At 55.5% G+C, this 26478-nt stretch overlaps 10 protein-coding genes across 10 annotated transcripts; 6 read left to right on the forward strand and 4 right to left on the reverse strand.

Moving 5' to 3' along the window:
- Positions 1-514: 514 nt before the first annotated feature.
- Positions 515-2388, forward strand: L226DRAFT_533713 (uncharacterized protein). Its single transcript, XM_067680528.1, has 7 exons — positions 515-765; positions 824-920; positions 983-1133; positions 1190-1292; positions 1352-1490; positions 1556-1760; positions 1829-2388. The coding sequence occupies exons 1-7, from the start codon at positions 696-698 to the stop codon at positions 2108-2110; spliced, it is 1047 nt and encodes a 348-aa protein (XP_067537225.1). The 5' UTR covers positions 515-695; the 3' UTR covers positions 2111-2388.
- Positions 2389-2507: 119 nt separating this feature from the next.
- On the reverse strand, positions 2508-4389 carry L226DRAFT_460429 (Aldo/keto reductase; the record flags this gene model as incomplete). Its single annotated transcript, XM_067675591.1, has 13 exons — positions 2508-2711; positions 2785-3018; positions 3083-3186; positions 3255-3317; positions 3395-3492; positions 3548-3606; positions 3669-3710; positions 3762-3875; positions 3929-3997; positions 4059-4084; positions 4144-4212; positions 4268-4289; positions 4342-4389. The coding sequence occupies 13 exons, from the start codon at positions 4387-4389 to the stop codon at positions 2508-2510; spliced, it is 1152 nt and encodes a 383-aa protein (XP_067537226.1).
- A 746-nt stretch (positions 4390-5135) lies between these two features.
- On the forward strand, positions 5136-7208 carry L226DRAFT_569890 (uncharacterized protein; the record flags this gene model as incomplete). Its single annotated transcript, XM_067684367.1, has 2 exons — positions 5136-6850; positions 7148-7208. The coding sequence occupies 2 exons, from the start codon at positions 5136-5138 to the stop codon at positions 7206-7208; spliced, it is 1776 nt and encodes a 591-aa protein (XP_067537227.1).
- Positions 7209-7983: 775 nt separating this feature from the next.
- Positions 7984-10102, forward strand: L226DRAFT_506169 (cytochrome P450). The gene is made up of 3 exons (XM_067678070.1): positions 7984-8738; positions 8792-9370; positions 9436-10102. Exons 1-3 carry the CDS (start codon positions 8466-8468, stop codon positions 10033-10035), a joined length of 1452 nt encoding a protein of 483 aa, XP_067537228.1. The 5' UTR covers positions 7984-8465; the 3' UTR covers positions 10036-10102.
- Positions 10103-11249: 1147 nt separating this feature from the next.
- On the forward strand, positions 11250-12872 carry L226DRAFT_533716 (cytochrome P450). The gene is made up of 3 exons (XM_067680529.1): positions 11250-11544; positions 11604-12182; positions 12233-12872. The coding sequence occupies exons 1-3, from the start codon at positions 11281-11283 to the stop codon at positions 12806-12808; spliced, it is 1419 nt and encodes a 472-aa protein (XP_067537229.1). The 5' UTR covers positions 11250-11280; the 3' UTR covers positions 12809-12872.
- Positions 12873-13121: 249 nt separating this feature from the next.
- Positions 13122-14704, forward strand: L226DRAFT_484503 (WD40 repeat-like protein). The gene is made up of 7 exons (XM_067677061.1): positions 13122-13445; positions 13507-13670; positions 13725-13851; positions 13902-14004; positions 14056-14121; positions 14175-14448; positions 14504-14704. Exons 1-7 carry the CDS (start codon positions 13196-13198, stop codon positions 14588-14590), a joined length of 1071 nt encoding a protein of 356 aa, XP_067537230.1. The 5' UTR covers positions 13122-13195; the 3' UTR covers positions 14591-14704.
- On the reverse strand, positions 14656-19202 carry L226DRAFT_533718 (TBC-domain-containing protein). Its single transcript, XM_067680530.1, has 18 exons — positions 18724-19202; positions 18339-18503; positions 18000-18268; positions 17901-17947; positions 17525-17844; positions 17441-17472; positions 17312-17383; positions 17122-17259; positions 16978-17064; positions 16912-16916; positions 16801-16861; positions 16285-16744; positions 16143-16235; positions 15954-16091; positions 15735-15901; positions 15463-15679; positions 14932-15379; positions 14656-14880 (listed from the first exon to the last, which is right to left on the reverse strand). Exons 1-18 carry the CDS (start codon positions 18940-18942, stop codon positions 14852-14854), a joined length of 2967 nt encoding a protein of 988 aa, XP_067537231.1. The 5' UTR covers positions 18943-19202; the 3' UTR covers positions 14656-14851.
- Positions 19203-19686: 484 nt separating this feature from the next.
- Positions 19687-20580, reverse strand: L226DRAFT_460153 (uncharacterized protein; the record flags this gene model as incomplete). Its single annotated transcript, XM_067675571.1, has 2 exons — positions 19687-20389; positions 20441-20580. 2 exons carry the CDS (start codon positions 20578-20580, stop codon positions 19687-19689), a joined length of 843 nt encoding a protein of 280 aa, XP_067537232.1.
- A 317-nt stretch (positions 20581-20897) lies between these two features.
- On the reverse strand, positions 20898-22037 carry L226DRAFT_382428 (uncharacterized protein). The gene has a single exon (XM_067674395.1). It carries the CDS (start codon positions 21626-21628, stop codon positions 20996-20998), a length of 633 nt encoding a protein of 210 aa, XP_067537233.1. The 5' UTR covers positions 21629-22037; the 3' UTR covers positions 20898-20995.
- A 325-nt stretch (positions 22038-22362) lies between these two features.
- On the forward strand, positions 22363-25263 carry L226DRAFT_382408 (FAD/NAD(P)-binding domain-containing protein). Its single transcript, XM_067674394.1, has 9 exons — positions 22363-22559; positions 22718-22915; positions 23642-23724; positions 23782-24096; positions 24148-24184; positions 24244-24254; positions 24316-24446; positions 24502-24634; positions 24699-25263. The coding sequence occupies exons 1-9, from the start codon at positions 22502-22504 to the stop codon at positions 25119-25121; spliced, it is 1389 nt and encodes a 462-aa protein (XP_067537234.1). The 5' UTR covers positions 22363-22501; the 3' UTR covers positions 25122-25263.
- The last annotated feature ends 1215 nt before the right edge of the window (positions 25264-26478 follow it).

Consider the following 26478-nt stretch of genomic DNA (forward strand, 5'->3'; position numbering starts at 1 on the left):
ACCACTCATCCTCGTCGTGTTCAGCACCATTGACAATGGTCTCGTACGTAGTATCAATGACTAGTATGTACGTTGCTTCTGACTACGCAAGAGAACGTCCGCTCACATCGGATGCAGGTACATAAGAGACAGATCGGAAAAACGCGTGAGGGTGGAAACCCTGGGAACAGCGCGACACAATCTTTCGTACTTGAGTCGGAACCTCTGACGGCCTCGTCTTATCAAAGGCATGGTTCGCATTCGATGCCTTATGGGGCTCGCGCGCAGGTTCTTCTGGTCAATTAAAACATGCAAGGTATCAACTCGCCTCGGGCGAGAAGCGGAGAGATGCCTTCGCTCACCATGATTGGCACTGCCAAACAGAATTGCCCCAGCGGTGTTTCTGATGCTACTAGCACTAGTGCGCAACACTCCCTGACGCTCATCAATTTGCTATCTGTAGCCATTGCGTCCCCACCGCACCATGGTTCCGATGGTCTCTAGCCAATCCAGCCCAGAGATCACTGCCGTCGCTCGGATTGGGCAAGGTCGTGACGCGCCCAGATGAACGGTCGCCTATGGAACTGTGCATGTGCTCTTCCAGGTTTCCCCGCTTGCGCGCTGCCAGGCTGATGCAATGTTGCACCGGTAATTCATAAGTAGCTGCTCATCGGAACGCCCACATCCCTCCGCCCTCCGTCATTCCCCTGTTCACCATGGCCCGTCCCAATTTCCCCATCGACGAGGCCTACCTCATCGCAGGATGGCTTGAGTCGTTTTTCTGGGGTATGTCCTCGGATACCGCTTCGTCTGCCTGACATTGACCGATAGGGCTATCGCACAGGCTTTTACACGCTGCTGTTTGGCATGTCCATGTATGCCATTTACCAGAAGCGTAGGGATGGAATCAATGTATTCACCACAGTTTCGATTTTGCTTCTGTGAGTCTGCTCAACCCCACATCTTCAAGAACTGCAGGAAAGAAATACTAATGCATCTTCAGATATCTTCTCGCGACGACACACATGTCGCTCGCACTCGTTCGTTTGATTCAAGGGTTTATCTTCTACCGCGATACCATTGGCCCCATCCTCTACTTCGCCAACATTTCCGTCCGCTTGAACATGGCCAAGGATTACATCTACATCACCAACGTACGCCTGCTGCTCCTCCGTCAGCTCTAGGAGTCCTCCTTACCGCCAATCCACAGCTGGTACTGGGTGACCTGGTCGTTGTTTGGAGATTATACGTTGTCTGGGGTAAGAACATATGGGTCGTTGTTGCTCCCCTCATCATGATTGCGGGGGAACTCAGTGAGTGATACACCGAACGTGGGCTGGATGTGGTCCTGACCGCTCTACCTCGGCACCAGTCTCCGGCTACGGCGCCATCTCCCAATGGCTGCTTCCTCACCCCAACCCACCCACGATGGTCAAGTGGGGTACCGCCATGTACGTTCTGTCAATGGCGACGAACATCCTCGTCACCGCCGCGATCGCGTCTCGAATCTGGTATGCCACCTCTTCTGTGACTTTTCCTGAACGCAAGTTGCTGACGCGCTGGGAATGTCATATAGGTACGTCACGAGACGGACCCAGGCCGTCCTAGGCGTCGAAGGGAACAACCGCTACAGCCGTGTCATTCTCCTCATCGTCGAGTCAGGAGCGCTCATCGCAGCGGCGAAGCTTATCGAGTTCACGCTCTTCAAGCTCGCGCCCGTCGACGGTCTCAACGGTCTCAACGCCATGTACATGATCTACGAAAGCATGCCCCAAATCACCGTAAGTGAAACTAGCCTCCCGCGTACTTGTTCCGCTGATGCTCACATATATCCCATTCGCACATCCAGGGTCTCGTCCCGACCGCGATCGTTTACGCAGTCAACAACGGCTTTACAAACCAAGACGACTACTACACCTCGCGCGGCCCCAGATCGACACTCGTCTTCGGCAGCCGCTTCGCCACCGCAACGGAGCCCACCGCATATGACAACAGGTCACTCTCGACTGTCGGATTCGCGTCCCCATCCCCCGACGACGTCACAAAGCGTCGCAAGCGCGTACCCCAGGCGGATGAGAAAATCGAGCTCCCGTCGCGCTCGTCCGCGTCCGTGGTCGAGTCGCCTGTGTAAAGCACCGTTTTGTGTGCGGCGACTCGTGTATGCATGGTGTCGGGGTTCGTTTTATCGTTATATGGCCTTTCGAATTCGCAGTGTGTTGTGTTGCTTAACGACTATTTAGATGTAGCTTCAGTGTCAATTTGCAAATTGTGCAACAACAGTCAAGGAGGATTGTATAGACACCTGTACTCTTATGTGATATACCCTGTCCCACAGTAGGTGGTTGGAAATGCAACTTGCTGACTTCAGATTTGTGGAAACGATGATCCGTGGTATTATCTATGCGCGCGTTGTTGGTCAACCCCGAGGAGGTCCGGAAAAATCTCACATTGGGGCGACTAGTAATACAAACTCTACCGGTGGCATTCTTCCCCCGGCAAAAGATAGTTGGTAACACAACCGAATCACCCTAGTTCGGGAGAGGCCCGGGCTTGACGGGTGCTGACGCCTTGACGAACTTCACCGGAGCAGTGGTCTTCACGAAGAAGTTCCCGGCACCGTCGCCTGTAGCAGGGTCGGTGCCAAAGTACGCAAGGTAGGGGAAGCCCAGCGTGAACGGCGCGGCGTCCTCGAGGGTCTTCATCTGCTCCGGGGTCAACTCGATCTCCAAGCCCTGCGACGCGACGCGCAATCAGTTGCGGCATCCACCCCACCCAATCACATAGCTGAGGTTCAAGCCGACATACCTTCAGGACCTCCTCAAGCTGCTCAGGCTTCCGCCCACCAGCGATGGGGAATACGTACGGGGCCTTGTGCAGCGCCCACGCGATCGCGACAGAGCAGAGCGACACGCCCTCGCCGATCTCAGCAGCGACCTTCTCCAGCGCGGTGCTGACGGCCTTCTCCTCTGCTGACTGTCCCCGGCCGTACCGGCCCATCCCCCCACGGGCCTTGATCTCCGCTTCGGTCTTGTAGAAGCCCTGGAGGCACATGTGCCGCTCAGTCAGCCATTGGCCACGGTGACGGCAGATGGTGCTGATATACCTGCCCGAGGACGCCCCACGGTGCGACCGCCATGCCCTCTGCGCGGCACATGGGCAAGATTTCGCGCTCCAGGTCGCGCATCGTGAGAGCCCACTGGCCTTGATCTGACCCATTCGGTGATATGATGAGGATGATGAGGACGGAGACCGTAGCATAACGCGACGGTACGTACACACGACGAACTGGGCCATGCCGTGAGCACGAGCGTATTCGTTTGCCTTGACAACGATCCATGCTATCAAACAGGTGGAGAGCATGTGTGAGCAGTGAGCACTGTAGGCAGAGACTTTGATAGCGCAACGTGTGACGGACCTGGCGTGTCGGAGATGCCGAGGTATAGGACTTTGCCTGCCTTCACGAGCGCGTCGAGGGCTTGCATGATCTCGGGGATGGAAGTTGAGTAGTCCCACCTGAAGAGGCCCGTCAGCCGTGAGGGTCCACAATCATAGAGCGAAAGACTCGCACAAGTGCAGGTAGAGCAGGTCGATGTAGCTTGTCTGCAGCTTCTTGAGACTATCCTCGACCTGTTGAAGTATCGGACTATGGGTGAGGCCCGCCCAAACTCCAGCACATCGGAAGACCTTACAGAATGCACCAAGCTCTTGCGGTGATTTCCCTGGTAGTTGACCTTGGACGGAGTCAGTCAGGTCGCTGCCTTGACTCCGAGGCTCAGACTTACCTTGAGCTTGACTTTCGGGTCTGTGTTCTTGTAGCCGATCGTGTACTTCGTGGCAAGCACGATCTCGTCACGGTTACGCCGGGCCTTCATCCACTCGCCAATGAACCTTTCGCTCTTACGGATCGCATGAGTTATATACTTGCGGGGTCGGGATCCGATGGACATACCTGCCCCTCTTGATAATTGTTCGCGGTGTCGATGAAGTTACCGCCGTTATCATAGAACATGTCGAGAAACTACCGGCAAGCCACACTGTTAGCGATATGCATCGAGGCAAGGGAACTCGAAAGCAGTCACCTTGAAAGAGGCTTCAAGGTCGGCCGCTGGAGAAAGTGATTGCGTTCAGGCTCGAGTCAATTGTTCAGATAGATTTGCAACATACTTGTTCCGAGCGAAGCCCCCCAAGCCTCCCCAAGAGACATTGCCCCAAGGCATAAGGGGGAGACACGTACTAGTAAGAAAAGGTTAACTAATGCGCTTGTGCCGAAGTAAAACGCAGTAGTTACCGCCTGCGGAAGGGGACAAGAGCTACACAAATCTTCAGCACCCGATAAACTCGAAAGTCGACAGATATACTCACTCTGTAACGACCAAGCTCCCTATCAGACGTGGCCGTAGTTATATTCATTGCGATTGAGTGTCCTGTGTATGGGTGCTGCTATGGGCGGGTTCGATGATCGCTCGCCATGGTACGTCCTGCTTTATATGCCTTCCCTTGGACTAAGTATGAATAGCGGAATAGCCAGTGGGTTTCCACTCCTAGAGTCAAAGTGTGTGAGCATGTGCTGACTACCTTTTGCCGGTCGGATGGGATTTTTCTCACAGAACTACGAAGTCGGGCGGAGTAATGAGGCTTCGGAGCCGCCCTCCTGGTGAATACTTGTCGCTGGTCGTTCTGCCACAACCTAACCGAGGCGGTCAAGTCCGCCGAACATACGGATGATATGTAAACGTGCCTTAGTTACGCGGTGCCCGGACAACTTGCCAGGAGTCTGGGCGCAGCACGGCCCAGCTCAACTGGTACCGGCGACGAGCGGGGACCCAGAGATCGTGTGGACTTAGGTCAATGAGTGTACGAAAGCAGGAGGGTCCTGACCCTCAGAAAGGGATGTTGTCGCGAGCAACGCGATCAGTGGTAGAAAGAGACCGAGGAGGATCGGCTATCTCGGGATTCGATATACGTAGCAGCGAAGACGCGCGTTCAAGTTATCGCGCACAAAGTTGCTCCCAACCCTATTCTCAGTCTGCTCAACCTACACGTTCACGAGGCCCGTCTGAACTCAGGAAATCAGGCGTAGCAGGGTCCCACAGGCTGTGAGTGGCCCGGAATGTTGTGTACTGAACTGCTGCTAATCACTAAGTACAGGCTTGGAGATGGCATATACTGCATATGAAGATGTCGGACCGATTCCTATCCTTGATTCGTACCTCATTCTACAGGATCGGAGCCATCTCGCTTCTCTTAAGCCCAGTCAAGTCCAGCAATGGACCAGGGCCAAGATTGACGAGCTCGGAGTCGTTGACATGAACCGTATACGCTCGCTCAGCTCAGTCTGCAACGCCGCCGCGCCCATCAACCGCACACTTTCCCATGACGTCCTTATGGAAATCTTCAGTCATCTCGAGCCCAGCTTCGAGCGTCCCGGGCAGTTGAACGTTCTTCATGTTTGCCGGCTGTGGCGGCACCTGCTGCTATACAGTACGGCCTTTTGGGTGCAGGTAGTTGGCGGGTTCCGAGACCCCAACAGGATTCGTCCGGACGGCGTCGCTCTGTTCCACACTGTCCTCCAGCGGACACGCAACTCCCCTCTCACCGTCACTCTTGACTATGTCAACTTGGTCGTTGCGAAGACGCTCGTACGACATGGGTCTCACATCGTATCATTGACCATCACAGTTTCCCCCGAAGAATTAGGTTTCGTCAATGCCTGGTTTGAACAAGAAGGCATGCCTCTCTTGGAGCATCTCAACATATCACACTGCCGCAGCGGAGCCGAAACCTCCCCTCCGAAACTCCTACTTAATCGGACACTCTTCCCCCGCCTCCGCTTCCTCCGACATCCTATCAAAACTCTGGACGTGACCTCCATCGATGCCCAGCTCCAAGATCTCTCTCTCGCGGGATGCGACTGTGGGGTCTGCGTCCTGTTGTATCGCGGATCACAAGAGGAGGTACTGTCTCTTCTCACCGGAATGTTGGAACGCTGCACGTCCTTGCAGACCCTGAAACTTGACCGTATCACCGACTCGAACTTGCAGACCAAAGACGACCGGACCATTTCCCTACCAGCCCTGCGCCGGCTGTGCATCTTACACAGGACTCGTATATCCATGTTTCTGACAAGTCTCGCCATCCCCAACTATTGCATCGTCGAGCTCAGTAACGGCTACCCCGTACGCGGCGGGCCGGTTCGCGACCTCTTTCCCCATGATATCTTAGCATTCCACCAGCTCGCCGCCGCACAGAGAGTACGCGCTCGCCGTCGGGTGGTTGAGCTCTCACAGAGACAGATATTTTGGCAAGTCTTTGAAGCATATAGCACTGATGGCGAGAAGCGCTTCAGTGTCCATTTCATGGCCTTCGAGAAACATGTCCCCAGGGAGTATCGACTCTTGCTGCATTCCATGCCTCGCCTCCGCTTCCTCGACTTCCAAGAGGACGCTCGGTATATGGCCACCGTCCTGGGCAGAGTCACCTCCGGGAGATGTGTCTGTCCACAACTGGAGGAGCTGGATGTCCGATGGCTCTTCCAGTATGATAGTCGCTTCGAGGGTTTGGAACGGGACGACGAGGAATTTGCAAGCCTGAGCCCAGATGACAACTCAACCTCCCAGGCGTCGCATTGTACGCCCGGTCCAAACGTGCTGTCGATCTTCTGTGACTACATCCGTCGCATGCTTCTCAACAGAGCGGCGGCAGGATCTCCCTTGAAGAAACTGCACGTGCGTATGGATCGACAAGTGGTGTCCGGCGAAGTCTATGTAGGCGAAGAGAGCTGGGAGGAGTCGGTGCTACGGGAGCGGATGTTGGCACGGCTCGGCCCGAACTTTGAGGGCGATCTCATCGTATCTGTTGATGAGGAAATGTCGTAAGTAGGTGGGGGTTTGTGCGCCGTAGGATCGTGTGCGAAGTCCGACCCCCTGGCCTGCAGTGACCGTGACCCCCGTGGTACAAGCCCCGAGCTCCAAGCTTCAATCGCTGGCAATGGGTGCCGGCAATGTCATAGTACTTCAATACGCCACCTCGCAGCAGGCTCTTGTCGATAGTTGAAACTGAGGTGAGTGTCCCAAAAATAGCAAAGCTTACTTTTCATGGAAGGGCCGTTGACTCAAGGCGCTGACCAACATCATTGTAACGGGCGGGTCACGGAGTGACCGCGTTACAGTTTCCGAGACACCAAGACCGGCCTAGTCCACCGTGAGGTTGAGGAGTTGAGGAAAGGGTAATAACACATGGATAATGGGACGGATAGTCCAACGGTTGCGCGTGGTGCAATTCCCGCGCGTTCCATTTTCCCGTGGTTGTTACAATCATCTTGCAGCCTCGCAAACTCAAAACCCTCCCAGGATTGCTTTGCATTATACTGCGCCTTGGTTGCAACGGCATGGTGCTTAAGCTGCCAAAAGTATGGTTCGAACTCAGCAGCACAAGTCTCTTGTGGCGGAGGGCGAGGGTGATGCCAAGCCGTCCAGGCATTGCGGCAACTCGACACTGCGATGACAGATGTGCATTGTCTTGAAGCTGCCACGCGAGATCTTTGAGTGAATCCTCGATCGTAACCTCGAGGCTCGAGGAGCTCGAGACTCTACGTTCGAGCTCGACTCCCGAGGTTTCTGATAAGATGGCCCTTCTAGCCGACTCGAGGCGAACACGACATTGATCACGTACGATCATATCACGGAGTTCCGGATTTCACTTGCGCCCTCGAGACCTCGCTCAAGGACGGGGCGGAAGCACGGACTCGGTGGACTCGTGGAAAGCTGACCAAATGCTAGTCGACAGGGTGATCTATGGAGCAAATACCAAAGCTTGCTCATAGATTAGCCACCTCGCGGCCGCCACAAATTATACAGAACGTCAGCTGCCATAACGCATTGCATGAAGATGCCCTTAAGACGGCAAGTACTATCGCGACTCTCCGATGCTGAGCAGTATCAGACGAAATCACTGAAAATCACTGATGATCGCCGAGCAGACCTGCATTTCGCCATCTGGCTAGACAACTCAACCACAAGCTCCCCCTGCCACGAGGCCGGGAAGATGCATATTACCCGCAAAGCATCCTTCCCGATTCGGGGAAGGACTTGTCTCAGGCCGGGGGACAGCCACTCCAATTGAATCCACAGATCACTAGTCTACTTACAGTAGACAAAGGACATCTCTTCGATGGCCATACATGGCAAGGGCGTGTACGACCCAAGGAATACGGACGGTTAACGAGGCGGAGATCTTGAACTCATGGTGATCCGATGGCATGACTTGTAACCTGCAGCATTGAAGACTTCGTCGCCATATGTTCCGATACAGCCGTCAATAGCCAATGTTTGTCCCCTCAAAATCCCCTCGATAATGCCACGAGGCCGGGGTGGCTAGGCTACCGGACGCCCGCTTTGGATGAGCGCACTCTATAAAGGATACGGCCATGTCATGCGTCATCCTCGTACCTCGTGCGCACTTCGGGATACCACTCCTCTCACCCCACCATGGACTTACGCTCCCCATTCTCCGCCCTCGACGTCGCGCTGCTCTCCCTCGCTGCGTTGTGCTTTGCTGCATACCGCCTCCTGCGAGTACCCGCTCATCTTCGGCATATCCCCTCGGTCCCACTATGGCCTCTTCTCCGCAGTTACCTCTCGGGTGAAGTAGAGGAGCAGCGCGTCAAACGTTTGATCCTTCCCTTCGCAAAACAGATGCAGACGGACGTCGTGCTCGTCTTCTGTCTTGGAGACTGGATGGTGCAGATTCTTGAGCCCAAGGTATGTCGTTCCGTGTGGATGCCGTTCAGCACCGGGCTCAATCTACGCCTCAGCTCGGGAAGCAAGTGCTCGAGAACCCATGCATTAGGAAGCAGCCCCAGTCTTCCGACATGCTTCTGTGGCGGTTGATCGGCCGCAACAATGTCTTCATGTCTGATGGCGAGATGTGGAAGCGGCAGTCGAGGATCATGCGCGACGCCCTTCGCCAGACCACGCCCATCGACGTCTTCACCCAGCTCGCCCGAACCACGTTCTCGCTCATCGGCGAAGGCGGCAGGATTCGATGGAGCGAGTTCACCAACCGGTACACCCTCGACGCGGTCGGCACTACTGTCATCGGCTATGACTTTGAGGCGCTCACCAAGCCGGACGGGTCCTTCGTGCAGCGGTACCACGAAGTCATGTCATCCATCGCGAGTCCTCCATACGTCGTTCTCCCCTCGCTGGAGCGTTGGTTGCCCCGTCGCAGCGTCCGGAAGATGATTGACAACTGGGTTGAGGACTTCTGCTCGATCCTGCAGGAGAAACGTCTCAACCCCGGGAACGATGTCATTACGTACATGTTCCAGGAACCTGGGATGACCGAGGTCGAGTTTCGCGACAACTCCATCGTAACCTTCATCGGCGGACATGTACGTTGCTCGCTTCCACCTGATAAGACTAGATTGTTAGCTAACGTGCACCCACACCCGCCCAGGACACCACGGCCGGCGCCCTCTCCTCCGCCATTTACTTCCTAGCGCGATACCCCGAGATTCAGGCCAGGCTCCGAGAGGAGGTCCTCACTGTGTTAGGCGACGAGGATCCCCGCACGGAGCACTACTCCCGGACGCCCTACCTTAACGCGGTCATCCGCGAGTCCATGCGCTACAACACCCCCACGAACGTTACGGTTCCCCGGATCGCCGACATTCCATTGCAGGTCGGTGAGCACATGATCCCTGCCAACACCCCCATCGCCTTTCACATGTGCGCCGCCCACCACAACGAAACGGTGTGGAACGCCCCCGAGGCCTTCTGCCCGGAGCGTTGGCTCGACGAGGCGAAGTGCGACTCGGGCAACTGGGTCTCCTTCGGGCTGGGACCACGCAGGTGCCCGGCTCGCAACTTCTCGCTGTACGAACAGCGTGTCCTCATCAGCATGCTCCTGAGGGAGTACCAGTGGTCGCTCCCTGCGGACTCGATCCATCACGACTACCTCAAAAACGGGTTCTCGGCGTTCGCCCTAAGCCTCCCTGACAAGGTCGACATCGACTTCGTCCGAATCGTTGCCGACACGACTTTTACGCCTCTCTGATGTCCTTTGAATGTCTCCTGAACGCTCCTGAATGCTCCTGAACGTCTTTGTTACGTACGACTCTGTACTAGATGTACCTTAGTTGTTGTCTGTATGTATGTATAACCTTGGCGCACCTCGCTATCGCTGCCCTTGAAATCCATGCTCTATTTCCCCGATTGCCACTTTGGACCATTCACAATTCGTGGCTTCTCCATAGCTATGAGCTTCGTTGACATCGAAGTCACCGCACGTCGGGAGTGAATATACCGTTTTGGCTGAGATGTTTGCCCTGGAGTGTCTGAACGGAGATTTGCGCAAGAAGGCCGGCGATAGCATCCGCAGTGCATACGTTCTTCAACATCCACGCACTTGGACTGCCTCACATGCACATGGACTTAAAGTGGAGGGCGTATGGATGCGAACTACAGGCCTCCGTTAGTCAGTACAGGAGAAAGGTGCCTTGTAGAGCTCACTGACCACGTACCTGGCCTCCCGTTTCCTCGGACCCGATACCACCGTCTGCTGACGGTGAGGATGCCGGTACGCCCTGGGAGAAATGCGATGAATACGAGCTACAGTTCACCGCGCGGTCCCGCTAGAAACCTTCTTCCCTCTTCTCCCCCAGGCACACAGTTCGGACTCTTTATGAGTGCGTTTTCCCTTCCGCAGCACGGACCGGAACGTGTGCATGTCCAGGTATCAACATCACCATCCGACTGCCACGCCCATCAGACGCGCAAGCGGAGAATCAGACATACGTGACGCGTGCGCTGTGCAAGCTAGAAGCAAACTCAAGGCGACAACATCTCAGCCAGTCATCTTCCTTGCAACGTATGAAATTGCGCTTGTTACGCCATGCCGTCCGTCCCCGGTGTGCTATCCACTTTTGCATAAGACGTATCCACGGCAGCGTCGTGGCGCTGGACTGTGTGCTCGTTCTCCAGGCGGCGTTTGCGGACACACTTTGGTCAGAAGGCCGCCAGCCACCTCACTTGCGCCCGCGACACAGATCGGAGCGCACGAGTTGCGCCCTGTGCAGGCCGGGCGTCATGCGGGAAGCCGCATGCCAGCGCACGTCCGAAGCGCGAAATACCATTGCCACCGCCCGACCCTTCTAAAGATCGGTGCAATGACAGTGTGCACCGTGCGGAACATTCCGCGCGAGATAGCGCAGTATGAAGGCCGATAGTTAAAGACCATGGCAGAGAACGGCAGACGTGTTTTAGCACCCTCTTGCTCGCCACCACTCTCAGATACGAAAGTATGATCCTCACCTCCGCCCGGGACGTGCTACTGGCTTTGCTGGCGGCGCTCGTCGTTGCAATCTACCGCTGGGTCCGTGTGCCTCCGGAATTGCGCCATATACCGAAGGCTCCCATCTTGCCGCTTCTCTACAGTTATCTATCCGGCGAGGTCGAGGAGCAGAGGGTGAAACGGGTGGTCCTTCCCTTCGCGCGGAGAGCACGGACGAATGTCGTCCTGGTATTCTGCCTCGGAGAGTGGATGATTCACGTAGTTGAAGCCAAGGTACGTGCGCGGATCGCTTCTTTCCCAGTACGAAGCCCTTACGAAGCGCACTTTGAAAGGCGGGGAAGCAGTTCATGGAAAGTCGCGCCGTCAGGAAGCAGGAACCGCCGCCGGAGATGCTTCTCTGGAGATTGACTGGTCGTCAGAACGTGTTCACGGCGGAGGGCGAGATGTGGAAGCGACACTCGAAGATCATCCACGAGGCTCTGTACCGGACCACTCCGATCGAGCAGTTCGCGAACCTGGCACGAAAGACCTTCGCCATGATGGGCGACGGTGGGCGGATTCGGTGGAGTGACTACACTCACCGCTTCACACTTGACGCAGTTGGGACCACAGTCATTGGGTATGACTTCGAGGCGCTCGACAAGCCAAATGGTCCATTCGTGAAGATGTACCACGATGTCATGGAAGCCATCTCAAATCCGCCATATATCTTCTTGCCTTCGCTCGAGCGCTGGCTGCCAAGGAAAGAGGTCAGGAAGATGGTGGATGCCTTCGTCGAGGAATTCCGGCTACTTCTGGCGAAGAAGAGGGAGGACCCGGGCAACGACATGATCACTTACATGTTCGAGAACCCGGATATGACGGAGACGGAGTTCAGGGACAACGTCATTGTGACTTTCATGGGTGGCCATGTGAGTCGCATTGAGATGTAGAACACATACAGTGGCTGACTTAGGAGAAGGACACGACGGCCGGGGCGCTATCCACTCTTGTATATGTGCTGGGTGAATACCCGGATATACAGGCTAGGGCGCGGGAAGAGGTGCTCAGCGTTATGGGGAAGGAAGAACCGCGCATCGAGCACTATTCGAGGACAACGTACCTGAACGCGATCATACGAGAGTCGATGCGCTACAACAACCCCTCCAATGTCACCATCCCCCGTCTGGCCGACGTGCCGCTGCAAGTCGGCGACTATATCATCCCTCCCCAAACACCCATCATCCTCAACATGTGCGCTATTCTTCACAACGACAGCTTGTGGTCGCATCCCGAGAAGTTCGATCCGGACCGTTTCATGGAGTCGAGTAGGTTCGACGAGAACAACTGGACTCCGTTCGGACTTGGACCACGCCAATGTCCGGCGCGCAGCTTCTCGTTGTACGAGCAGAGGGTGATGATCAGCATGCTGCTGAGGGATTATGAGTGGAGGGTGCCGGAGGATTCGATTCATCGTGGCCAGATCAAAAACGCGTTCTCTCCTTTTGCACTCAGTCTTCCATACAACGTCGACATAGACTTCAAGAAACTTACGTGATTCACTGTATACCACTCATGTGATGTTGTCGTCGTCCGGGATCCTCGTGCGCACATAGCCCTCTCTCACGAATTACATGTATTTCATTCTTCCAAGGTGCATGCCGCAGTTCCAGGCTGTCAGATCATAGTCTCCAGGTTATGTATCCAGTAGCTAGAGTTGGAAGATAGCAGTGGGGTCCGTCGACTGTTCATGGTGGATGGGTGCTTCGACGGACAGCAAGAGCTCGAGTGAGCACAGGGCTGGCGCTTAGATCTGGCCAATTCCTCCCGACCCAAAGATAAGATAAGATTCCCGTTCTTATCATGGGCGACCCCGGACAATCGGAAGCCTTTAACCTCCTTTGACCTTTTACTTTTGACCACACAATTTGCCCTCCTACTCTGCATGGAGCACCCAGAGAACAAATACGGAGACTCCTCTACAGAAGACGAGGCTGGCTCACAGACAACTGAAGACGATGTTCCCGAGCGGCAGGCACCAACGGCTGCGCCTCCTCCGCCTCCTCCCACAGCTCCGGCTCCGTCTACCGGTCGTGAACGTCCCCACTACGAACTGAGGCATACCCTGCGTGGACACACATCGTCAATATCTGCTGTGAAGTTTAGTCCTGATGGAACTCTTCTGGCGTCGTGCGGTGCGTTCCGTGTCTCCTGCCCGTCCAAAGAAATGACTTACGGTGGTACTTGTTCTTGCAGCGAACGACAAGGTCGTGAAGATCTGGTCACCCTTCACTGGAGAGCTCATACGCAACTTGAATGGTCATACGAAGGGACTGTCGGATATTGCATGGTCTTCGGACAGCGTGAACCTTGCGTCTGCTTCCGATGACCATACCATTCGTATCTGGGAGGTCGATACAGTACGTCCGCCTGTTCTATTCTCGCATTCCGAGAGGCCGACTGTCTTGTTGCAGGGTTTGACTCAGAAGGTACTAAGGGGTCATACCAGCTTCGTCTTCTGTGTGAACTACAACAATGCATCAAACTTGCTGGTTTCCGGAGGGTGCGACGGAGAAATCAGGATATGGAATGTCGAGAAAGGTATGGTATGATCTACTGACCTGGTTGATGGTCTTGCTGAAGTATCATAGGCAAGTGCCTGAAGAAGATCCTTGCTCATCTCGACTATGTTACCGCCGTACACTTCAACCGAGATGCAACATTGATCGTTTCCTGTGCGCTGGATGGTCTCATGTGAGTCTTATGCCGTTCACTCTTCCGTCCCCTAGTTACGACCCTTCTCAGTCGAATATGGAACACAACTACCGGCCAGTGTCTCAAAACACTCGCGGAGAGCCACGATGCTATCTGGTACGTCTTCTCCCATCTCGGCCACCCTCGATATATTCTCATCCATCCTCTAGCCAACACGTCCAATTCTCCCCCAACTCCAAGTACATCCTCTCCACCGCACATGACAGCGCCATCCGTCTATGGGACTACCAGACTTCCCGATGTCTCAAAACCTATGTCGGGCACGTAAACCAGAAGTACTGCATCGCGGCATGCTTCAGTGTCACCGGCGGCAAGTGGATTATCTCCGGTAGTGAGGACAACAAGGTGTACCTCTGGGACCTTCAGAGCCGCGAGATTGTGCAGACGCTCGAGGGGCATACCGACGTCGTCGTCGCTGTAGCGGTGAGCATAATCACATCATGCATCAGAGTCTTGTCTGACGGAGATGGACGCGTAGACACATCCACAACAGAACATGATTGCCTCCGGCTCGATGGATTCGGACCTCACGATACGTATCTGGACCGATCGTGGAGGTTCATAGTAGTATGCTCTCGACTGACTGACCTTTCCTCATCTATGCTATCGACTGTACTTTCTGGTTTTCCCGCATGTATCCATAGTGTATTATTAATGGATCCTCTCACCGGAAAGATAGATTGTGCGATGCATCGTGCCTACAAAACATTGCGACGGGAAATAGATACTGGTACAAGAACCTGCGTAAACAACCGACACTGTCACCCTCCTGCGTCTATGTCTCGGTGTGTAAGAGCGAGCGCACGAGATCTTCAAGACCTCGGAACTACTTGACTGGCTCGGCGTTGATTAAGTCTGCGCAAACAGGTCAGGTTCAGCCCATACAACTCAATGAACAGAACGCACCTTGGGCGAGCTCCCGCTCCGCCTGCGTCAGCCCTGAGTCATGGGCCTCCAGGAACGCATCAACCTCGTCCATGACCCCGTCGTCCTCCACATCTGACTCCTCATCTGATTCGTCCTCGTCGTCCTTCGCGTCGTCGATAGCAAACGGCGTCCGCTCCATCAAAGCCGCCGCGTTCGCCGCAGCCTGGAACATGCTCGGCATAGGCGAGTAGTCCGCCGACGCGGACGGCATACTCGGCGACGGCGTCACAGGGTCCACGGTGAGCGTAGAGGTGGAGGTTGACGCCGTGAGCGTGCTAGAAGAGTCGCTTGCTACGGCGAAAGTCTCGGATGGGCTTGTGAGGCTGCTCTTCGAGGCCGTGCGGCGCATCGTCGGGGTAAGGAGCGACTCGCGCGCCTTGGGCTCCTCGAGCGTCGTGTACTTCCCGATCGCCGGTCGGGTGAATACCTATACGTATCACGGATTAGACTATGCCTGTGCCCCTGCCAGAAGAAGCGCAACGGGGGACCCGAAGAGGAGAGGAATCGAACCTGGTGCTTCCCCACCGCCCTGCCAATATCGTCGGTGAACTTGTTGAGTTTCTTCCGGTTGTCATCGGTAGCGATGTTTTGCCAGATGCCTCCGAGGAAGCCACTATTCGAGTTCGGGATGTCCATGAGCGGGACGGGCTCCAGCTTGAACGTCGCTGAGAAGTCGGTCTCGAAAAATGATTCCAGCACTTCGTCCGCGAGGACGACCATTCGGAACCTGTTGAGACCAGCGTGTCAATGCCATAGAGATCGGACAGCTAACGATGTCATACGTGGCAAGGTTGATGTAAGGCTGGTTCGACTCAATCGGCGGAGCTTCGGTCTCGGGATCCGCCCCTTCAGGTCGCGGGAGTAAGGTATCACCGTACTCGAAGGCGTTGGACATGAACCGGCTAACGGCACCGAGGTATGCATCTCCGATCTCGTGGCGGAAGATGAACTACCTTAACCAGTGAGCGGAGGGAGCACCATAGCATCTGAAACGCACTGACCAAGAGCGACTCCGACAAGGTCAGAACTTCGTCTTTCGTCAGATACCCATCCTTGTTCTTGTCGTGGAGGTTGAAGAACCACTCGATGTTTTCCATCAAGTCGTTGAACATGACACCGTCCAGACCGGAGACGAGGTCCTATGAATAGTGTGAACGGAAACACCCCTACAAGGCAAAAGAGGCGCTGACCTGGAAGGAGAGGGCTCCTCTGTAGGACGTGTCCCAGAAGAAGAATAGACGGTCGATCAGCTCATGCTCAGCGATCTCACGATCCACTCGTTGCTACAAAATATGTGAGCGGCTTTCTTAAGTGGACAAAGCAGACACCAACCTGGAAGCCATTCGTGACGATCTTCTCTGTCCGTGCCCACGTGCAAATCTCACTGAGGAAAACCTTGAACGTCTTCGGCCCTATGCGAGTCTCTGGCCTTTCCTCTGCCTGATCCCTCGTCGTAAGCAACGAAGCGGGTGGAAGAGAGACAGCCGGAGGAGGCTCGACGCAGACAGCCTTGAATAGCGCATCGTAGATGAGGCCTGCTTGTTCCTTGGTAAAGCGCTCAAGGGTACGGAGGTTCCGAATCGCAGACCGCTTCGAGAAGGACTCGATGCTGTGAACGATCTCCGAGCGGTACTTGCGTCGCTCGTTGTAGATGGTGTCGTCAGTGATAACCGCGAATTCGCGGAATGAGACTAACAGCAACTCCTGGAAGCGCGTGATGGCGCGGGCTCGCGGATCGCTGGAGTTAGGGTGTGCTGAGTCGCCCAAGGATGCGAAGTACTCCCTCATGAGACTGCGACATATCAGAGAATGTAGCATATAGAAGAAGAGGGGGTGGACATCACGCACTGGATGAACTGTCCATCGTCTTGGATCTTCAAGAGTCTCTCGCCATTGATCTTGAGAATGGCTGCACTGGACGTTAGCATCACGCAGGCGACCCATCGACATCAGACGAACCAAGTCTGCAGAAAGAGGGAGAGTCAGGTCCACAGACTAAGCGCTCATATGTTGATGTTTGCTCACCCTACTTGGAAGAGTACTTTTGGCCCCATGCAGAAGAAACAGTCAATTATCCGGAACGCAAACACCATAGGCATGCTGTTGATGAATCTGAAGAGTGACAACGTCAATATGGGCCAGCATCGAGAGAGTTCAAGCAAACCCTACAAACTCAGGAACCATGGAAGAGATGCGACTGAGAGTTGGACGTCCACCTCCTGGAAATGGTCGTGGATCATGGGCAGACATCGATGCACTAACGACTCGAAGACACGCTGGTCGAGGAGGGTCCCGTGCATGGAAGGACTGGACGATGTCAGTGAGGGGCGAGCCACATCGACGTGATTACAGCACCAACCTATAGTACCCTGGTAGGAGGCGATCACAGATGACCTCCAGCAGCCAAAAGGCTTGCTCTTCCGACATATAGCTGGCCGGGAACCGTCAGGGACCGTTTATACCGAGAGCCTTATTTCTTGGCACTCACATGAGGATCGCCGCAGCAAGGATATTCATCGCCTGCAATTGATCGTTTGTACCAGGACAATGATGACATAGCGGGCAGACGAACCTGACAGTAACCCGTCTCCGGGTTCTTGAACGAGTACGCTTGCAGCACTCTTCGGAGTGCGCTGATACCCTCTTCACTTTGGTAGGCGGAGTACTCTGGCAAGCTACGGTGCAAGTCCTTCTCAATCTCCTCTGTGCTGGTGTTTGTGCGCCCTTCGTTCTCAGCAAGCAGTCGATCATAGTAACCTGGGTTCTCGAAGCGGAGATAGAGTGAACCTGATAGCGTCTCCCACATCTCTCCCCGTAGTCTGTTCGGCAAGCCGACTTGGACAAGGCGTGTGCATTGAGGATACCGAAGCAGCGTCAAGTTTCGTCCATGTGCTACAGATGGTGTAACGATTGAGCAATATTCGTAGATACACAGAAGGCATACGTACTCCGAAGGTAGTTGGTCCACAGCTTCGTTTTCGAAGCTTCCCTCAACCTTGCGGACAATGAACGTCTATGCATGGCTCCTAGTAGCATGAACAACTCACTTCTTGGGGTCACCGGGAAACTTGAACTTCAAGCCAAGACCGCCGAGATACATCGAGTCCCCAGCTGCGTCGTCGGTCTTGGAATCGCTGGCTTTCTCATCGCCGTTCTCTGGCGCGGTCGCGCTCGCAACGAGGAGCTCTGAATAGCATGTCTTCACGAAACCTTTCACCGCCTTCATATGACCTTTCTGAAGTTCGACCTTAAGTGCATCGCGCAGGAGAGAACAGAACAGGTCCGCCGTCGGCCGGAGCGACGTCAATTGCACCACCTGTAGTATAAAGGACCATTGAGTAGGTTGTAAGTCATCCCACGACACCGAGGTACTGGAGAGTACTCACGATCTTCATCCCGTGCCATAGCGAGAGACTGAGCGCATAGATACCGGCGCGGGCGTTCAGTCGTTCCACACGACGGATGGTACATAGCGGAAGCGTGAACCGGACGGACTTGCGATCCAAGGATGCAAAGGCGAGGTAAGGAGGGAGGAGGTGCAGCTTGCCTGCCTGTGTACATAGCGTTCATTCAGCAATCGCACTTGACGGTGGTGACAGCCATGGAGCATTCATCAGAACAGCACTGATGGAAACAATATCCCTCCTGCCTGCACAGCTGCATCCCGAGCCTCTGTCTGCTAGCCGTATTCGCTAGAGCGTCCAGTATGGCCGCGACTTCGGACAAGTAGGAGATGCTACAAGCAATTGCATATTCGGAGGGAGCACTCACATATGAGTCCTCTTCGCCCTGTACTCCAAGACTCAGCACCGCGTTGATCTCCATCTTTTCCAGCTCTGCCTCGGATGGACTCGCGCTCTTCTCGCTCTTGGTGCCATTGCCGTTCGCCTCCGCGCCGTTGACTGCAGTAGGGAGCGCAAAGAACAGATGTGTGAGCTGCTCCTTTGTCGGCTCCTTGAAATTCCGCAGATGCGGCGAGATGGTCGACATCCTGTATCAACGTCTAGATGCCCGTGCGTCCCGAGTGCTTGTAAGCTTCCGCGCTCGTAAGATGAGGATCTGGAGTAGCTTGGTGCAGCTAGTCGCGTGTACCCTGAGGTCTGCCCGACGCCGGGAACAGAAGAGCAGACTTCCGGGATCGACAAGACCCAAGGACGTAGACAAGACGATCAGGAGAGTTGCACAAGCCGACAGACGTACAGTACTAGTGGTGGCTCAGAAAGGCTGTGGACACTGGCCGGCGGCGTGCGCGCAACCCAGCGCGCTTCGGGCGCTTGGCGAGCAAGAGGGTTCACCGTGCATCGCCGCAGTCAAGAGCTCAAGTCAGCAGCAGCTTATCTTCTGGTGACACGCACACACGGAGAGCTTCAAGTCAGCTGCAACTGAAAGCACTAGTTAAACACGTTGGAAGATGTTGCTACATAGATAACACGACGAGTAACCTAATCCTACTACTAAAAGCGCTGAAGAATTCTCGGCGTGCTGGGTGTGATAGAGTGTGTAATGGGTAGATGCAAATAGAATAAACAATATGCGACGATGCCGGCGTAGTCTTCGATGTAGGTCATAGCGGGGTCGTGTCTATTCGTGACGGAAATGCGTAGAAAGGAAGAGGCGAGGAGCGGCGAAGGCAGGTGAAGGAAAAGGAGATCGACCAGGAAACGCGCATATAGCACACCGTGTCGTGGATGAATGTGATGAGGCGGAGAGATAGGCAGGGAAGTCATCAAAGCATTAGAAACCGTGCTTCTGCCTGTAAAGCTGCCGCGCGCGCTCCATGCTTTCGCGAACTTCGGGGCTCTCCCAGGCAGACTCGTCCTCGCGGAAGCTTGCGACAGAACGAGCATCAGAATCCACAGAATGGCCGCGGTCGAATCGACTCTTCCTGGGAGAGCCAAGCTGCGGGGTATGAGGGGAGTATGGAGGGAGCCCGAAGCCGTTGCTCCGACTCGAGCCAGGGAGACGCTCCTCCTCCTCCACCCATGCGCCAGATCCATCGTCGACTTCATCGGCCTTGTCTTCACTCATGATGACGACCTCCTTGCCAAGCGCCTTCTGCCCCTCCGCGATGAGGTGGGCCAGGCGGTCCCCGATCCACGACATCTGCTCGTCGACATCGGCATCTTCATCGGGCTTCGGACTTGACCTCGAGCCGCTAGCGAAGTTGAATTCGGGGGGAATGGGGGCACGTGAAGCATAGGAAGTGGAAGGGGCATAATAGTGTGACATGGACCCCGCGGCGCGAGATGGCGTCTTCCGGTGACGCGGAACAGTACGTCGACTAGCAACAGTACGGGACTTCCGTGAACGGGGAGTAGGTGCGGGTTTCATAGCAGGCGTAGTCGGAGCAGCGGTCTCAGACTCCGGCGGCACCCATTCTCCTTGTTCATAGGGAGGTGGCGGCAGGGCCTCGGGGTTCTTGCCGCGATCTCTCCATCTGCAGAAACGATTAGTATGCGCCAGAATTGGCACGATCGGATGCACTCACAGGCGATACACAGTAAGGCCAACGGCAGTTCCAATAAGAGCCGCGCTCAACGCAGTCGAGATAAGAGAACCAGCAAGCGTTCTACGACGCTTGGGGGGAGGAAGGTCTAAGGAAACATAAAAGTTCAGTTGTGTGGGCATGCTGAAGACGAAGCAGGATACGCAGTCCATTTAAGAGAGACAAAACGCGACATGCACGTGTTGTAGAGATCGGGGGAGTAGCAGCTCGGACACGTGCAGACTGCATGTAATGTCCACAACCTGCGAGTGCGAGGATAGGCGATGCAGACGGCAGGAGTTCGGGCCTGCACTCTTCGCACTGCCTGCCTGCAGATAACCACGAGCTGAAGGGCAGATCATGGCTCACGATTGGCTATGAACGACTCACGTCGATCTGCTGCTGCGACTCACGCGTTCTGCACGCTGTCTGGCTGGCGGAACACGGCGCATACAGTCAGCGACTTGGCCTGCTTGTCCGACGCAAGTGTCACGAAGAGCCGATCAGGCTTCTCGCTGACACTAAGGGACGATGGGCATCTTAGTTGACTGCGGAAATTCATCGAGGATGACGACTCGACCGCCGTTCATTGCAAGCCCGATAAGATGTAAAATAACCGCATCCAAAAAGGTCGCAGCATCTCTCGAATCGGAGCGGATGTGGAATCGAGACAAAAGACAAGCGACACTCACCTCCTACCATCTCCTCTATCTCGTCTTGGTCCGCGTTTTCGTGAGCCATGTCTCTGTACTTTGCTGGTGTGTCGAGGTAGCCACTGGTGGAAGTGTGAATGGGCGCGGGGCGACTAGGTTCAGGGCTAGAAGGCACCCATCCCCGTTTCTTTGACAGGGGCGGGAGAAAAGATGGCGAAGGAGGCCGGCGACGCGGAATGGAGGAGGGCAGCTGCACGCCGTTGAGGTCACCGTCAGCGTCGAAGTGAAGCTTAGGTACAGGCGCCTCGGGCTCGGAACTGGCAGCCGCTGCAGCGGTGAACGGGTTGGTGATGCCGGGGACGGAGAGGTTAAAGCTGAAGGAGAACACCATAGCAGCACAGCAAGTCGAGAAGAGTGGCGAAGACGAGGAAAAGAGTGCGTCCAGGTCGGCAAATCCGTCGAGCTCGCTGCAAAGACCGTTCACGCCCCCAACGCGCTCGAACCGTGCGGCTGGCCGGCTCCGACCGGCCACTGCCATTCTGGGCCATTTCTCGGCTAGGTCGGCCAGTCCAGATCAAATCAGCCCGCCGCGGTGGCTGGAGTCCCGCCGGGTCGAACTTACCTCCGCCTTCATATATCGCGCGGGCACGTCGAGTGCTGCAGCAATCAGGTGAGTGGATCAAGCTCATGAATGAGGGGCTTTGACTGGTCCATATGGTGTGCCTGTACATACGACTCCTGCAGATTGACAGCTACGCTGAACTCAGGGATCTCGGTTCCAATCCCGTGAAACGAAGTGGCTTGCTCAAGGACGCATCATGCAGTGTATACCTCGCTCATCTTCGGTTCTTGTCGAGCCTTGTTGATCGCTACCGACTCAGCATCCGGGTGGCTGCTATTTGGCTTTCAAAATGCTAGCCTGACCGACATAACCGCGTAGCGTATGTCCAGTTTTTGTCCTTGCGGAGAATACCAGCCGGATAGGCCCGTTAGGCCACCCAGAACCCTATTGATGCCGAAATGCAAGAATGCAAATCTCTCGGGGCGGAAATGGTTCTGGATATGGCGTCGAAGACTCAGGGTGCAGCCGCGTCGACCGGGACATAAGAACGCAAGCTGTCACGTTCGACCGATGATTGACTTGGTCGCCGGCGTCCATGCATGGCTTCCCCTGCTCGCAGCGGACAAACTGATGGGCCTTCTGTACTGTGCATCCTTATTTCCGTATATGAACGCGTCCTTTCTGACCGCTTGCATCGCTTAGGACGAAGGAAATAGAAGAACCTCTTGAAGACCACTGTCTTCCTTGACGCTTGCCGCTCTTCTGTGGCACGGCACGTCTATCAGCTGTACAAAATCCGTGTTCCCCGACCCCACTCCCCCGCGTCCTCTTCGCACGACTCCCCTAGCCATGCCTACAGTCTCCCGCAAGGCCATACTCAACCTCGATTTTCTCGTGGTTGGTGGAGGTGAGTCTGTCAATCTTGCGTCTTGTTCGATCATCAGCGCCCCAATCACGTTCGCGTCGCGGGGTTGATCTGCGCAAGTCTCCCGTATGATCTTCCACCATGTGTACCTATGTGGGTCCAGGATTGAACGTGCTAACCAGTCGCCGTCACTGTTGCAGGCATCGGGGGTCTCGCTGTTGCCTACGTGCTGAGTAGATCTGGTCACCGGGTCAGGGTCCTCGAGCGGCACGATTTCAATGTCCCCAGCGGAGGACAACGAGTACCTCCGAACCTCAGCAAGATCCTACGACAATGGGTCGGTGAGGAGGAGCTCATGAAGATCTCGACGCGGTGTGTCGGGACTCCCTTTCATCACTGTGAGTACATCCTTCGTCTACTATCGTCCAAATGCATTGCGCTCCCTCGAGCTTCTGCGGCTGGCTGATCTCTGCCGGGGCTACCGCGTCGGGGCCATCCTGGCTGTCGCCGCGGAGACGGTTTGCGTTGCTGCGCGGTGCCTGATCACAAAGCGCACGTCAAATCCGTCGCGAGACAATCGAGGGGAGCTCGGCGCGCCTCCGATCATCCCGCTAGCCTAGCTGGCCTCAATGCGGCGGTCTTGTTTCCTTCTTGCGGTGCACGCTGAGAGCCGTGCGCCGCTAGTCCGCGCGCATCGCTGTCCGATGCATGACGGACCTGAGTTATGGAACGAACAACATGCATCATCGCTTTCGTAGTCGTGTGGTCCAGAAACGCGACGTGCGGATTCACATGGAGGAACCGAAATATTCCTCGTCCTCGTGTGTTTCTCGCCGCATCTCGTCGCACGTCACGGTTGCGCGCGACGTATGCTTTATCTGGTTTCCAGACGGGAACCGTAACCACTTATTGCAGGAATGATAGCGGCACTAGCCGGAGCACTCATTGGCACCAGACAAATTTGCAGTCTTGTGCCTTGCCCATATTTATCCTGCTCCCCGCTGCGACACCGTTGGGTTATTGGTAGTGTCTTCGATGTCAGGACCTCGTACCGTGTTGCTGGTCTTCCTCTCTCTGCCCATCTGCTGTGCGGACTTCGGCAGCTCATCAACGTCTCTCTTCAGTACGAACAGGGAATTTCGTTGGATACTTCCATTGGAAGCCAGCCGTTATGGCTGAGACCGGAGGCGAGTTCCTCCTAATGCACGTAAGCCGTCACCACTACTTTCGTTCTCTTCCGCCTCGCTGAATTTTCGGAATGCAGCACGATGACCTGGTTCGATTGCTGCACAGGCTTGCAACGGGAGCCGGGGCGCAGGTTTTTCTGAATTCACAGGTGACGTCAATACGACAGGGTACAAGGCGATCTCCGAGACCAAGAGTAACTCTCTCCAATGGCGATGTGCTCACCGCCGACATCCTCATCGGTGCGGACGGCTACAAGAGTGTGGTACGGGATGTCGTTCTCGGCGAGGAGGACTGTGCAAAGCCGGGTGGGATGACGCTGTACACCGGTGTTGTCAAGGCAGAAGACATGTTGCGGGACCCAGAGCTTCGGCCGTACGCTCTTGCGGATGAGGTACGATCTCCGCGCTGTCTTCTCACCGTGCCCATTACTGAGCCGTCGCAGTGGCCTATTTTCATGGGCGCGCATAGAAGTGTTTGCGGTGAGTGGTCCCAGAACGATCTCGCTCGGTCCCGGAGCTGACAGTGATTTCTTGGCTAGGGCATCCCGTGGTATGTTCACATCATTCGGCCTCATGTCGACAACGCCCAATGACTCAACGTTCACACCTAGCGCGCCAAGAAAGAATTCTTCTTCCACCTCTATTCTTGGCACAACCTTGACGGCCTCGAACAGAGCGGGGAAGAAAGCTGGGACGAGTTATTCCCGACGGAGAAAATCAATCTCGAAAACCATGGACGAAAGTAGGCCCGTCTCCTTTTCCCTGCAAAGCCGCTGCTGACCTGTGCCACTACCCAGAGTGCAACGACTAATCAAAATGGCGCCGCATGTCATTCGGACACGGTTCATGTCTCGTAAGGATGGCATTCACGATTGGGTGGACTCATCCGGTCGAATTGTGCTACTCGGCGATGCCGCGCACCCGTCATTCGTGAGTGCACAGACCACTACCGGGGCTCTGTTGGCGGCAATATTGACAAGCCTCTGCGCCTTAGCCTGGCGGCTCACATGGCGCAAGCATGGCTGTGGAAGACGCCGTCGTCCTTGGCTCTCTCTTCTCGCACTTACGGACCATGAACCAGATCCCGTCCTTCCTGAGCGCATACCAAGAACTCCGCCAGCGCCGGTGCGACCTCGTCAAGCTCGCGGACATCGGCAACGCGCAGATGGTCGCAATGCCGGACGGGCCCGCCGCAGACGCGCGCGACGACGACATGCGCCACACTATCGAGGAGTGGGATGAGGGCACGATGAAGGCTCAGTTCGAGGAGATCGCGGAGATCTTCTTGTACGACGCCGGAGACGCCGCTGAAGAATGGTGGGTCAACTGGGGCCGCTTCAGCCAGACGGCGCGCGAGCAGCCGAGCATGATGAATCTCAACTTCTCCAGCGTCATCAGCACCGTGCGCGATGATTGAGCTATACCCTCTGGGATCCCAGCCTCGGCCGGCCTCCAGCTTGAAAGTCCCATGTCCATCCGGGGTTACTCACTGTCCAGCGAGTGCTGCGCCTCCGTTATTGCGGTCTGTTCCGCGCATCCATTCCTTACCCTGTGCTTCTCACGTCTGGGCGACATTCTACCGTTACGAGCGCACTTCCACTCTATTGACGACCAGCAGTTGACACCGGCAGCTGACATTATTTGCACCCGCAATCTACTGGCACTCCACGGATCGCCGCGGACCCCATTGTCTACGATACATGACTACTAGTCCATTTGCTGCCGCTGCTAATATCCTCGTACTTACCCCCTCCTGCTCTATCTCACGCACCCGTTTTGCGCACATCTCGCTGTTCTTTCAATGCCCCAAGTTCTCACTGCATGTATCACAGAGTCGGCGTACTCAGGAGCACCGTAACATGGTCATCTAGTGTCATTTCGTTGCATATCTTCCAGTTCGTGCTGCAAGGCGTGCCACGATCCCCTTTATGGCCAATACTGGCAGTTGGCCGACATGGCATATTGTGGCGGTCTTACAAGGGCGCAGAGGCGGGACGTTAGAACCGCTGCTGCCAACCGCTGCTGCCAACCGCTGCTGCCACCCGGACTGGCGTCAATGCCAGTCGGGTTGCCACATGAGTTTCTCTCAACTTTCATCGATTCCGTGCGTTGTAAGTATATAAGACATCTTCTCAAACAACTCTGGCTGGCGTTAAGAACAGACTGTACTCACTCCGAGCGTGCGGAGTGATCGCCTGTGCGGCATACAGCCGCCGCGGCGTACTAGAAGTAGGCGCTTCACAATGGTTTGCCAGCGCTTACGTATGCATGAGACCATCATCTGGGTTACATACCACCATGACCTCCTCCAGTTTCTGACCAGACGCATATCCTGAACACCTTTGCTCACACCAACTATCGGCAACTCAGCAGTATTGGCGTCACCGGCAAGATGGTACAGTGCGCCTGTCACGACCGGTCGTCGGAACGCCCCAAGGCTTGACGCGGCCAAGGATGACTTGGGAGCGACCAGGAAGAATGGTGGATATGCAAGACTTAACCAATGCCGTTAGTCTTGTCGTAGTCCGGTCCTGTTAGCCTCCATAATCATTGCCTGCCTACCTCGAGACCTCAGCAGATCGGAATAGGTATCGCCTCGTGCTGCGCCCGGCCACCTGTTACGTACTGCCTGGAAGTCTCGGCGGTACGCTCTACCCTCATCCGCAAATCTCCACAATCTCCACAATTGTCGAACGGCCGGACGATGATCCATCGACGGTCAGTTGTCCATGCATGCCCTGTCTGGAGTTGTCAACATCTCCCGGCAGTGGCAT

Source organism: Lentinus tigrinus (assembly GCF_003813185.1).
Source record: "Lentinus tigrinus ALCF2SS1-7 unplaced genomic scaffold L226scaffold_8, whole genome shotgun sequence".
In the NCBI taxonomy this organism is placed as follows: Eukaryota; Fungi; Basidiomycota; class Agaricomycetes; order Polyporales; family Polyporaceae; genus Lentinus; species Lentinus tigrinus.